Below are 14,198 nucleotides of genomic sequence, written 5' to 3'. Positions count from 1 at the left end.
GATGTTATGTGAGTGCTGGTTGGTCCAACTGCCTGTCCATCAGTGTGTGTGTGATTGCACCATGATATGCTGATCTGGATATCATGACACTACCCACACCCGTTGCAGGTCGAGCTCCGCGCCGGGCAGCACTGCCTGGGGTGTTTGCTTTGTCCACAAAAATAACACTTGGGCCCCCCAGAGTTGTTGGCTGCCGCACGGCGCAAGCTTGCGGTGAGCTGGAGTCGGCAGCTGGTGGGGCCCACGATGTCCACGAGGTAGCCGCGCAGTCGGGGGTGTAGGACTGCAGGATACGGGAGGCCACTTCTAGTGAATTAGCAAGCTGCCTAGTCTCCACAAGATCAAGCGTACCCCCTTCCAATAGTCGCTGGCGGACGTACGTAGACTTCATGCCAGTGACATAAGCATCTTTAATTAAAAGGTCGGTGTGTTGGACTGCCGAAACTGTCTGGCAGTCACAGCTCCTACCGAGGATCTGTAGGGCCCGTAAGAAATCGTCCAGAGTCTCCCCGGGGAGTTGCAGTCTCGTGGCCAGGAGGTGCCTGGCGTACACTTGATTCACCGGTTTAACGTAATGTCCCTTTAGGAGCGTCATCGCTTCGGAGTAGGTGGGCGCATCCCAGATGAGGGGAAAAATGTCAGGGCTCACTCGTGAGTAGAGAACTTGGAGCTTCTGCGAGTCCGAGGGTTCTTCAGTGGTTGCTCTGAGGTAGCCTTCGAAGCAGGCTCGCCAGTGGTCTAAGGTGGACGTGGCATTGGCTGCGTGAGGGCTCAGCTGCAGGCGATCAGGCTTGATGAGGAAATCCATCTTTTAAAATCTTGTTCAATAAATTGATGTACTGTCAATTACCACGAGACGAGAATGGTGAAATAATCGAGGTTTTATTGAACATGATGTTGTGCGTCCTGTAGCTGGAACCAGAATGGAAGCAGCACAGGAGAGCAGACACTTTTATACGCCGCCTGCTGGGTGGAGCCAGCAGGCAGGGATTTACCGTCGTACCTGTAATATACGGGCAGTGCCGTAATACATACAATATATCACTAGTGGTGTTTACCACACAGTCCATGCTCACTGCCTGAACCCAGCGATGGTACATGAACCCTCATTGCTCTCCCTCTGGCTACAATCCATGTCCCAGATCTCAGCCTCAGACACAGACGGACAATCACTGAATCCCCCCTTTTCCCTGCTGTATCCATCCCTCATTACCTGTGGCTCAGCTTCATCGGAACGCCGTTCCTCACTGCCAAGAGATTGATCCCGCTCTCTGGAATAAAACCAAATAATCAGACAGACAGGGAGAGAGTGTCAGAGACAGACAGAGGGCTCACTCAACAGATTAATTTTAACATTTCCTCACTCAGCAGCACCTCAATCCCAGAATAGGTTCCTTGTTCCTGTTGTTCATCAGGAATTTCCTGGGATTGGGAAGCTCTGTCATTCACTGATTCTTTGAGAGGCTGGACATTGATGTTCCCACTCTCCGTGTACAATATGTTTGGGTCTGTATGCTGTGTGCGGATTTGTACTCAGTTCAGGAGATGTGTACACAGCCTGTGAGAGGTATGTACACAGTGCGTGCACACAGCTTGTGAGGGATGTGTATACAGTGCGTACACCGTTTGTGAGGGGTGTGTATACAGTGTGTGAGGGGTGCATACACAACGTGTGAGGGGTGCATACACAACGTGTGAGGGGTGTGTATACCGTGTGTACACAGCGTGATAAGAATCTGTACAGAGTCTCTTACCCTTCTTTCTCCTCTCGCTGAGCTGCTTCCTCCAGTTGAGCCACTAGCCGATCCTGGGCCTCCTGAAGCTCCTGTTGCATCTGCTGCAGCCGGGTCTCCTGCTCCTGGTTGGTCAGATTGAGGCTCTCGATCTCAGTGATGGCCTCGTCCTGTTTACTGCGCAGAGAGACAAGCTCCGCCTGTAACTGGGAGGGAGGAACACACAAAGGGAACACATTCAATCAGCAAAAAATAGTAAATCCTCTCATCAAAAGTATTCTAAACAACCTCTATTTATCCCCATCTCTCTCCGTCTCTAATATCTCTCTCCCAGTCTGTTTTTCACTCTCACATAGACACACTTTTCCAGACTTCCTTTTCCTCCCCCCTCTAGCAGAATCTAATCGCTGCCTCACTCCCAAGATGAAGGATTTGACATCTCATTCCCCAAACTCAATTTCACATCCCAAAACCCAACTGTCCTCATGGGAACCAGTCAGAATTTAGAGAGAAATGGACTTCACATTAATCACATCAACCAATGAAACCAATGTGATCTCAATCCGTCCCCTCTCGAAAATGTCGTCTTCAGACAGGAACTGAATACCTGTTGCAATTAGCTCCTGAATACAGGGAACGTTAAACAAGGGTCAAACCTTTTTACAATGTGGATAATTTCTGTCTGCTGTGGACTTCCTTTCAGACAAGCTGCCCTCCTGCTGGCTGTGAATCTGTTTGGAAGGTTCTGTTATATCCCCTCCTCCTCCCCCATCCCAATTCTCACCCACAGTCAGTGTGACTCCCTCCCTGACAGTCAGTCCCTGCTCACTGCCTGAACCCAGTGATGGTAGATGAACCCTATTGCTCCCTCGCTGCCCACGATCCATGTCCCAGATTTCACCCTCAGACAAACACATTTAGTGACTGAATCCCCCCCCCCCTTTTCCCTGCTGTGTCCATCCCTCATTACCTGTGTATCAGCTTCATCGGAACGCCGTCCCTCACTGCCCAGGGATTGATCCCGCTCTCTGGAAGAAAACCCAATAATCAGACAGACACGGAAAGAGTGTCAGTGACAGACAGGGGGCTCACTCGAGACAGTTGTTTATTTTTCAAATGGTTTCATATGATGCTGAGTTGCTCGCTATGCCAGTTTTTATTTCCCATCCCTAATTGTCGGTGAGAAGGTGGTGGTGAGCTGACTACTTGAATCGCTGCAGTGTATATGATGTGGGTACACCACAGTGCTGTTAGAAAGGGAGTTCCAGGATTTTGACCCAGCGACGGTGAAGGAATGGCCGATATATTTCCAAGTCAGGGTGGTGAGTGACTTGGAGGGGAACCTCCAGATTGTGGGGTTCCCCGATATCTGCTGCTCTTGTCCTTCTGGATGGTGGTCGTGGGTTTGGAAGCTACTGTTGAAATAGCAATTTGTGGCTTGCTGCAGTGCATCTTGTAGATGGTACACACGGCTGCTACTGTACGTCATTGGTGGAGGGAGTGGTGGAGGGAGTGAACGTTTATGTGGTGAATGGGGGACCAAACAAAAAAGGTGGCTCTGTCCTGTATGGTGTTGAGCTTTTTGAGTGTTGTTGGAGCTGCACTCATCCAGGCAAATGGAGAGTATTCCATCACACTGCTGGCTTGAGCCTTGTAGATGGTGGACAGGCTTTAGGGAAAAAGGAGGTGAGTTACTCGACGCAGGATTCCTAGCCTCAGACCTGCTCTGGTAGCCATTTGTATTTATATGGCTAGTTCAGTTCAGTTTCTGCTCAATGGTAACTCCCAGGTTGTTGATAGTGGGGGATTCAGCGATGGTAATACCATTGATTATCCAGGGGTGATGGTTAAATTCTCTCTTTTTGGAGATAGTCATTGCCTAGCACTTGTGAGGCATGAGTATTACTTGCCACACGTCAGTCCAAGCCTGGATATTGTCCAGGTGTGCTGCATATGTACACGGTCTACTTCAGGGGCTGGTTTAGCTCACTTGGCTAAATCGCTGGCTTTTAAAGCAGACCAAGGCAGGCCAGCAGCATGGTTCAATTTCCAAACAGGCGCCGGAATGTGGCGACTAGGGGCTTTTCACAGTAACTTCATTGAAGCCTACTTGTGACAATAAGGGATTTACATTTCATTCATTTCAGTAAATGAGGAGTCACACCTGGTTCTGAACATTGTGTAATCCTTGACAAGCACCCCCACTTCTGACCTTATGAAGAAGGGAAAGTCATTGATGAAGCTGCTAAAATGATTGAGCCTCGGACACTACCCTGAGGAATTCCTGCAGTGATATGCTGGGACTGAGTGATTTTTTTTTTTTTAATTTAGATTACCCAATTCATTTTTTTCAATTAAGGGGCAATTTAGCGTGGCCAACCCACCTACTCTGCACATCTTTGGGTTGTGGGGGCGAAACCCACGCAAACACGGGGAGAATGTGCAAACTCCACACGGACAGTGACCCAGAGCTGGGATCGAACCTGGGACCTCGGCGCCATGAGGCAGCAGTGCTAACCACTGCACCACGTGCTGCCCCGGGGACTGAGTGATTGACCTCCAGTAGTACCCACAACCATCTTCCTTTGTGCCAGGTATGATTCCAACGAAAGGACAGTTCTCCCCATGTTTCGCATTGATTCCAGTTTTACTCAGGTTCCTTGATGCCACACTTGATCAAATTGTGCCTTGATGTCAAGCAGAAGTCACTTTCACCTCACATAATGTTTGCAGATTTTTACAGTATTCTTTTCTATTTAATACTAATATTATCTTCCATTTTTTATCATGGATGATGCATCCTTCTGAAAGTGTGCCTCCTTCTCAGTGGTATATATCTTTACTGAGAGTTATTAAATACATTTTCAAATGTATGTCACTGTATCTCAACTATCCTACCTATTAACCAAGTTTAATAGTTCACTTTAGCTAGCTCAACCTTCGTACCACCATAATTATATAATTATCTCCATTTTAAAACACTACTTTTTGTCATTCCCTTCTCCATTTCAAACTGAACCCCTGCCAATACCATCCCTGTGCAACAGGGACTTTGGTGCGAACTGGTCTGGAATGTTTTTCCATCTTGTTGGTTCCCTCACCACCTGGACGACACGGTAGCACAGTGGTTAGCACGGTTGCTCCACAGCACTAGGGTCCCAGATTCGATTCCTGGCTTGGGTCACTGTCTGTGTGGAATCTGCACGTTCTCCATGTGTCTGTGTAGGTTTCCTCCTGGTGCTCCAGTTTCCTCCCACAAGTCCCGAAAGACTTGCTGTTAGGTAAATTGGACATTCTGAATTCTCCCTCCGTGTACCCGAACAGGCGCCGGAATGTAGCGACTAGGAGCTTTTCATCGTACCTTCATTGCAGTGTTAATGTAAGCCTACTTGTGTCAATAAAGATTATTATACTTATACCGCCGCAGTCCCAGTCCATCAGCTATGGCCTTTAGGACCCAGCCAGCTCTGTCTGTGGTGGTACTACTGAGTCACTACTAATAGTGGTGGTACTACCAATGTCCAGAAGATGGTGCCGGAGCGAGGCGACTCTCTGCGAGCTCTCCCCAACAGATCCACTTTTTACTTAACTTATATTCATTCTAATCTTTTAAAATTTAATTCTAAGACTAATATTATGACTAACCTCGCTCTTTTATCTTTTCTTGCAGGCTTGAACATCCTCCGAGGTCCGTGGAGCCCTTTTGACCCGACCTGACCTGACCTCCACGACCTGGAAGTGGCCCGAACCAGAAGTGAAGCCCCGACCTCGATTTGGAGCCGACCCGGACCTCGGAGCTCCCAGTCCGGCCTAACAATCGATGCCAGTCCCTGGATCGCCCGGCCCAGTCCCCGGAGCTCCCGACCCGAACCCCGACGACGAGACCCAGCCCAACTCGACCCCGAGAGACCCACTCAGCGACCCGACCCGGAGAGGTCTGCCCAGCAACCCGATCTACCTGGAGATGGAAGAAAGAAATATCCACGTGGAGGCCCGATAGGGCCTACTTCAAGACCCGACCCCAGGAGCGCCCAGGAAGGGGACAGACCACGGGACTCAGCCCAAACTGCCTCAGGAAGCTCCAGCCCATGACCTAGGACCCCAGAAATGGCAGAGACCCCGCGCGAGGACCCAAATGCACTGCAAGGTACTCATGTGCCCGCAGAACGCCAGGACCCATCCGGATCGCAAACATGCCCCCCTAGCAACCCCTCTACCTCAACCAGCGCCCGGGACCCTGCCAGATGCGACCCCAGAAATGTAACCAGCGCCCTGGTCCCCGCCAGCGCCCTGGACCACGCCAGGTGCAACCACCCACCTTCCACAAGGTCAGACGTCTCCCATCGGATCCCAGGATCATCCAGCCGCAGCCGCAGCCGCCGACCGAGGAAGCGAGGGAAACGCGATGGTCTGCAGGTTAGACTGAAGCAACGCGGTTTCAAGACCCCTCTGCCCAGCATAATCCTGGCAAACGTCCAAGCGATCGAAAACAAGCTGGATGAACTTAAGGCCAGACTTACCTCTCAGAGGGAAGTAAGAGACTGCTGTGTTTCACAGAGACATGGATCAACCCCGCCTCACCGGACTGTGCCATACAACCTGAAGGCTTCTCAATTCAGCAGGCGGACCGCACCGCGTCATCAGGCAAAGCGAAGGGTGGAGGGGTTTGCCTCCTCATCAACTCCTCCTGGTGCTTGGATGTGGCGACCCTGGCGACCTACTGCTCCCCGGGCCTGGAATACCTGACCGTGAAGTACCGCCCATACTATCTTCCACGTGAGTTCACTTCAGCCATTATCACAGCGGTCTACATCCCACCCCAGGCAGAAGTGAGGAAGGCGCTGGACGAACTGTACACAGTTATAAACAACTACGAAACAGAACACCCGGAGGCCTTGTTCATCGTGACTGAGACTTCAACAAGGCCAACCTCAAGAGTGTACTGCCAAAACTCCACCAGCACATCTCCTGTCCCACCAGGGACGCCAACACTCTTGACCACTGCTACTCAAAAATCAAAGGCGCCTACCGTTCCATCCCCCGACCGCACTTTGGGATATCAGCCCATAAGACGGTGCTCCTTCTCCTGGCATACAAGCAGAAACTCAAGCGGGAGAATCCAGTTAAGAAGCTCGTGCAGTGCTGGTCCGAGGAAACAGAAGAGCTCTTACGTGACTGCTTAGAGACAGTGGACTGGTCCATATTTAAGAACTCAGCGACCAACTTAAATGAATATGCCACCACCGTCACTGACTTCATCAGAAAATGTGTGGACGACTGCATGCCAAAGAAAGCAGTACGTGCGTTCCCCAACCGGAAACCATGGCTCAATCGCGAGATTGACTCCCTACTGAAGGACAGATCTGAGGTGTTCAAGTCAGACGATCCTGACCTATACAAGAAATCCAGGTACGACCTCCGCAAAGCCATCCGAGATGCCAAGAGAGAATATCAAACCAAGCTAGAGTCACAGACAGACTCTCGGCAATTGTGGCAAGGACTAAACAACATAACGGGCTACAAAGCGAAGCCGAGCAGTATCTCCTGCAGCAGCGCACACCTCCCTGATGAACTCAATGCATTCTATGCCCGGTGCGAGCAGGTAACCAACAATCCGCTGTCGAGTGCCCCAGCAGCCCTTAACTCACCCATACCCACCATCACAGCTTCCGAAGTCAGATCGGCCTTCCTGAAAGTGAACCTTCGGAAGGCGACGGGCCCGGAAGGATCCCTGGTCGTGCACTCAGAGCCTGGGTGGACCAGCTGGCAGTTGTGTTCGCTGACATCTTTAACCTGTCCCTACTCCACTCCGAGGTCCCCACCTGCTTCAAGAAGACCACCATCATACCGGTACCAAATAAGAACCAGGCAACGTGCCTCAATGATTACCGTCCGGTGGCCCTGACTTCAGTCATAATGAAGTGCTTCGAGAGGTTGATCATGAAACGCATCACCTCCATACTCCCAGAACGCCTTGATCCACTGCAATTCGCATACTGTCGCAACCGGTCCACAGCAGACGCCATTTCCCTGGCCCTACACTCATCCCTGGAACATCTCGACAACAAAGACTCCTACATCAGACTCCTATTTATGGACTACAGCTCTGCCTTCAACACCATAATCCCAGCCAAGCTCATATCAAAGCTCCAAAACCTAGGACTTGGCTCCCCACTCTGCAACTGGATCCTCAATTTTCTGACCAACAGACCACAATCAGTAAGAACGAACAACACCTCCTCCACAATAGTCCTCAATAGTCCTCAAAGCTGCGTACTTAGCCCCCTACTCTACTCCCTGTACACACATGACTGGGTGGCACAATTTGGTTCCAACTCCATCTACAAGTTTGCTGACGATACGACCATAGTGGGCCGGATCTCGAATAACGATGAGTCCGAATACAGGAGGGAGATAGAGAATCCAGTGGAGTGGTGCAGTGACAACAATCTCTCCCTCAATACCAGCAAAACTAAAGAGCTTGTCATTGACTTCAGGAAGCAAAGTACTGTACACACCCCTGTCAGCGTCAATGGCGCCGAGGTGGAGATGGTTAGCAGTTTCAAATTCCTAGGGGTGCACATCTCCAAAAATCTGTCCTGGTCCATCCACGTTGACGCTACCACCAAGAAAGTACAACAGCACCTATACTTCCTCAGGAAACTAAGGAAATTCGGCATGTCCACATTAACCCTTACCAACTTTTCCAGATGCACCACAGAAAGCATCCTATCGGGCTGCATCACAGCCTGGTATGGCAACTGCTCGGCCCGGGACCGCAAGAAACTTCAGAGAGTCGTGAACACCGCCCAGTCCATCACACGGACCTGCCTCCCATCCATTGACTCCATCTACACCTCCCGCTTCCAGGGGAAAGCGGGCAGCATAATCAAAGACCCCTCCCCCCCCGGCTTACTCATTCTTCCAACTTCTTCCATCGGGCAGGAGATACAGAAGCCTGAGAACACGCACGAACAGTCTCCGAAACAGCTTCTTCCCCACTGTCACCAGACTCCTAAATGACCCTCTTATGGACTGACCTCATTAACACTACATCCTGTATGCTTCATTCAATGCCGGTGCTTATGTAGTTACATTGTATACCTTGTGTTGCCCTATTATGTTTTTTCTTTTCTTCCCATGTACTTAATGATCTGTTGAGCTGCTCGCAGAAAAATACTTTTCACTGTACCTCGGTACACGTGACAATAAACAAATCCAATCCACTCTTGGTGATGGACATTGAAGTCCCCTCATAAAGGACATCCTGTGCTCTTGCCATCTTCGGTGCTTCTTCCAGCGGGTGTTTGATATGTAGAAGGTAACTCACTGGGGTGGTGTGATGGCAGCTTGTAATCAGCAGCAAGTTTCCTTGAAGTTTCCTTGACCATGTTTGTAGTCATGAGACATCATGGGAATCAGAGTCGACGTTGTAAGACTCCCAGGGTCACTTTCTCCCGACTGGACATCAGAGTGATGCCCGCCAACTCTTCTGGGTCTGTCCAGCTGGTAGGATATGACATACCCATGATGGTGATGGTGGTGTGTGGGATATCATCTGTCAGGTATGATTCCGTGAGTATGACAATGTCAGGCTGGTGCTTGACTAGTCTGTGAGACAGCTCTCCCAAATGTTAGTAAGGATGATTTTGCAGGGTCCACTCAGCAATGTGTATAATCATATAATAATAATATTTGTTGTTTCCAATGCCAAGGTCGATCCCAGTGGTCGATCTGATTTTAGTCCATTATTCCATTTCTGTAATGGTTTGGTGTATTTAAGTGGCTTGCCAGGTTATTTTATTGGAGAAGTAGGAGTGAACCACATTGCTGTGGATCTGCGGTCAAATGTAGGCCAATCCAGTTAAGGATGGCAGATTTCTTTCCATAAAGTAAATTAGTGAAACAGTTGTGCTTTTACCACAATTAATGATATTTCACCATTACTGAGACGAGCAAAAGTAACAATATCTTGCTGCAACTACATAGGACGATGCTGAGACCACACCTAAAGTAACACAATTTTGGTTCCGTAATTAAGGAGGGTGAGAATTCCATGAAAGGCGTTTCAGGAGAAGTTCAGGAGGTTGTTTTCTGAGCTAAAGGGGCTCCATTTGAGGAATGTGAGAGCAGCTTGAACCTGAACTCATTGGAGTTTAGAGCAAACAGAGGCGATCTTATTGGAACATATAGGATGGTATTCTCCATCCCGCCGCACCCGTTTTCTGGTGCAGCATGCCCCCGCCGGCAGCGGGACTTTCCATACCAGCAGATGGCAATGGGGTTTCCCATTATGGGCACCCCCACGCCGTCGGGAAATCAGTGAACATGAGTACGCTGCTGGCGAAACGGAGGATCCCGCCGACCTCTTGAGGGGCCTAGACAGGGTGGACGACGGGAGGATGCTTCCTCTTGTCGGGAAATAGGTGTCATGGTTTGAGAAGTTGTCACCTCTTTAAGAAGGAAATGAGGGGGAATTCCTTCTCTTCAGTGTCGTGAATCATTAGAATCTGGATCTTTGAATATATTCACGGTTGAGTTAAATTTTTGAACTATAAAACAATAAAACCTTATGGGGAACAGGCAAGAGTTCAGAGATTTATGATCATATAATCCATGATTTTACTGAATATGAGGGGGAAGCAGGAACAACGGCTGAAAGACCTCGCGTTTCAAATGTTTTTATGCTGCAGTGTGGGGTGTCATATATAAAACAAGGATTTTGTCTCAGTTTACAGAGTAGAGGAAAAGATTAGAATATCAGTGAGGGCAGGGAACCAACCCAAAAATAAATTAAATTGAAGGACTGATAGGATGAAGCCATGCATGAATGGAATGTCTGAACAGGTTCCATGTGCTGAATGGTCCATCACTGTTCCTGTGCAACATTGCTGGGAGAGAATTCAGGAATTCAACCTCCAAATCTGAACTTGCTGGAGTTTCTGCCCCCTGGTGTTGTGGGTGTGAGAGATTGGAGGATAAAGCAGTTAATAATGTGCGTCCTGGGAAAGGAGCTGGAAGTGTGTGTGGAATCGGATTGGAGGATACAGGGATGGAGAATGACTGAGATGATCAAATGCTCACTGGGTCACAACACCTCGTGGGGATCTCTTACCCTTCTTTCTCCTCTCGCTGAGCTGCTTCCTCCTGTTGAGCCACCAGCCGATCCTGGGCCTCCTGAAGCTCCTGTTGGATCTGCTGCAGCCGTGTCTCCTGCTCCTGATTGGTCAGTTTGAGGCTCTCAATCTCAGTGATGGCCTCGTGCCCTTTACTGCGCAGAGAGACAAGCTCCGCCTGTAACTAGGAGGGAACATATTGAATCAGCAATGAAAAGTAGAATTTCACAAAAAGTGTATTGTAATCCATCTTTCTAGAACCTTCAGTATTTATCTCTGTATCTCTTTCTCCTCCTTCTTATTCTTTCCATATCTCCACATCAAATTTCCTTTTCATTTTAACCTCTAACTCTCTCTCTTTGTTTTCTCCTATCGACCCCCCGACCTCCACATCAGTCCAATTCAAATAGTTCTACAAACACTACAGAATCCAGTTGGTCACTTCCTCACTGATTTTTCAAAACCCTCTCCTCTCCAGAATCTAATGGGGAAACTTGTGAAACTTAAGGTCGTTCAGTCCAATGGTCATCCCAGATTTTCTGTGTTTTAAGCTTTCCCGGAAGGTGTAAGTGACATAGACTGAGGCACAAGCCAGGTGACTGACTGTTTCAGTTCAACATGGGGGTTCAAGTCTGACTGGGATCATTTACCACTCTGGTAAATGGAGGGGTTGTTGGAGTGTCTCTGTGGAGACCGACAGCAATGGGTGAATCAGTTCCTGCAGGACTGAGGCCTTCCTGCTGCTCTGACAGTGGAGAAACCTAGGGCAGAATTCTCCGACCCTCCACCGGGAGGAGAATCGGAGCCATTGGAGCCGGCGTGGTCGGCGCGGCGCCGGTTGGGCCCGCGATTCTCCGGTCCGAATGGGCCGAGTGGCCATAAAAAAAAACATGAGTTCCACCGGCGCCGTACTAACCTGCTCTGAGCCAGCGGGACCTCGCGGTTGAAGGGTCCGGGGGGCAGCCTGTGGGGGGAGGGGGGCCGACCCCGGGGGGAGGTGGGGGCCTCCGATGTGGCCTGGCCCGCGATCGGGCCCCACCGATCGGCGGGCCGGCCTCTCTGTCTCCTGGCCTCCTTTCTTCCGCGCCAGCGACTGTACTCCTGCATCATGTTGGTTCGGGGCCGGCCCGGACAAGGGAGACACCGCGCATGCGCGGAAATCGCGCCGGTGGGGCTGTGCATGCGCGGGTTCGCGCCGGAACCCACTGCGCATGTGCGCTTCCCCCGGCACCCATTCCACAGCCGGATCAGCAGCTGGAGCGGCTGAAAAGTGGCGGAGTTTCCGACTGAGTCAACACTTAGCCTCAAGATCACAGAATCCCGCCCCTAGTTCCTAAGCCCAGCTACCTCATTAATTGTCTCCGCAGCGCCATCTGCAGCTGATGTTGATTCTGTTTCCTCACAGGCTCCATCTACATCATCACCAGTCGCTATGGTTTCATCCTGACCTTCGGCCTTCAGGTGAGGGTGCCCAGGATCCCCTCCTTGGGGGTCCGCTTTGCTGGAGGTGTTCTGAGTCACCCGGCGTCGAATGGAGCGAGTTCTCTGAAGTCTGAGGAGCAGGAATGATGAAGAAAAACCAACATTATTCTGTGTTCAACGGGAGTGACTATAATAGTGATTGCTATTGGTATCCAGTCCTATAACCAGGAGGGGAGTGCGATGATTGAAGAATTTTAGGAGAATTGTCTTCTAAGATTTGGGGTAAGTTAAGAGTTAAAATCCTGGGGGTATCGTGTGTGTCTGCAGTGGTAATGGTTTTAAAAAGGATTTTGTTTTGCTTCTTGGGAATAGCAGATGAAATTGGCATAGGAATGTATTTTCCAGTCTAGGCTAATGGATTGTGTTGGACTGGCGAGGTCCCTGGGGAGTAAATATGCTTTTGCAGCCTGCAGAGATCATTTGTTTTTTTGCTTGGGAAGATTAGGTCATTGCTGGGTGGAGCTCGGAAAGGCAGACAGGCAGTGAGTTTGGAGAAGCTTTGAGAGAGAGAGAGAGAGGAGTTGAGTTCTGACCTGCCTGACTCTGAGCCCACAATTCCTCCCAAGTAGGGTAGTCAATAGGAAAAGAGTAATAATAATTTTAAGCAGAGCAATCTTGTCTGAAGCCAAGGAAGAGGCTGTGACAACTCAATTGAAGCCGCTATTTGAAAATATTCAGCCAGAGACTTAATGGGTTCCAGGTGGAGCCAAATAAGCATTATTCTCTGCCCAGCTAATTTTAAAATGGATTAAGAGCTGCATGTTTCTTTTCTTGTTGTTTAATGGGAAGTTGTGTAGTTGTGTTGAGGGGTAATTATAAGCTGTTCTTTTTGGGTGTGAAGTTAAAAGTTTAATATTGTATTTATATTCAAGAATTGTATTAGAAATACCAATACCCTATTTTTATTCATGCAGCGAATCATTCTTTCCACACAATCTTGAAATAAATTAAAATATTGGTGTGTCGGTTCAGTATCCTTGCCACGTTGGGGTCTGGTCTGGATCTTACTAGGAGGGAAGGGTGGCTCAGGGAGATTGTGAACTCTGAATTAGGCAAACAGAGATAGAGAAAGATTGACTAGGATTTGTGCTTTCTGAAAAATACAAGTATACAGAATGGCTTGGAAAATTGGAGCTGTTTTCATCAGAAGAGAACAGAAAGGATCGGAGGAATTGGAACGATCTGTGATCATGAACACGGATTGGAGGATGTGGAACAACTCATATGGAGTGGATGTTAAATCTGTCAATCAGAGCATTGTGAAAGTATTGTTTCATATAAACGAGTGAATTTGATATGAGCCTTGAGCGTGGAGGAAGAGGGGGAACAAAGGGAGAAGGCAATGTCGAAGACCAAGGTTTTAAATTTGACGATAGACATTGGTCAATGGCAGCAGCAGCTCGGGGTGGGGGGGGGGGTTTACTTTATTTTTTTTAATGTTATTTACACTGGAGGGTCTGAGGGGGTGTATACACCTGTTGTGTTAAGTCGGGGTGTTAATGTTAATTTATTATTTATGTACAGTGGGGGAGGGGTTTGGGGGGTTGCTTTTTTAGATTGTGTTTTGTACTTAACCCTGTTGGGTTCTTTTTTCTTTCTCATTTTGTTGTTGATATTTTATGAAAACCTTTAATAAAAATTATTTTTTTTTTAAAAAGAGTGGCAGTCTTCAAAATCATAAGATGTTAATTGTCTGCAATAATTCCAGCTGAGTTGTTAATCTGTAAATCCACAGACAAACAGTGGGAAATATTCAAAATGGACCTTGTACAAAACAAATACTGAATATACCCAACGGTAAAAGCTTCAATTGTGCAGTTAAGTAACCCTGGTCAACAAACAAGGTAAGTGACAGGATTGAACTAAA

The 14,198-nt window shown here is 48.8% G+C and overlaps 1 protein-coding gene across 1 annotated transcript in view; it reads right to left on the bottom strand.

Moving 5' to 3' along the window:
* Positions 1 to 14,198, bottom strand: part of LOC140393968 (uncharacterized) — a 505,220-nt gene that overhangs the window by 261,888 nt on the left and 229,134 nt on the right. Inside the window, exons 28-32 of the mRNA XM_072480674.1 lie at positions 12,197 to 12,401; positions 10,849 to 11,033; positions 2,704 to 2,761; positions 1,755 to 1,939; positions 1,214 to 1,271 (exon numbers count right to left, since the gene is read on the bottom strand). Of these exons, the coding sequence (XP_072336775.1) occupies positions 1,214 to 1,271; positions 1,755 to 1,939; positions 2,704 to 2,761; positions 10,849 to 11,033; positions 12,197 to 12,401 (691 nt within the window). The remainder of the gene's footprint in view (positions 1 to 1,213; positions 1,272 to 1,754; positions 1,940 to 2,703; positions 2,762 to 10,848; positions 11,034 to 12,196; positions 12,402 to 14,198) is intronic.

This window comes from Scyliorhinus torazame, chromosome 17, assembly GCF_047496885.1.
Source record: "Scyliorhinus torazame isolate Kashiwa2021f chromosome 17, sScyTor2.1, whole genome shotgun sequence".
Lineage (NCBI taxonomy): Eukaryota > Metazoa > Chordata > Chondrichthyes > Carcharhiniformes > Scyliorhinidae > Scyliorhinus > Scyliorhinus torazame.
Note: the sequence above shows the minus strand (reverse complement) of the source record. Positions and strands in the feature narration are given on the sequence as shown.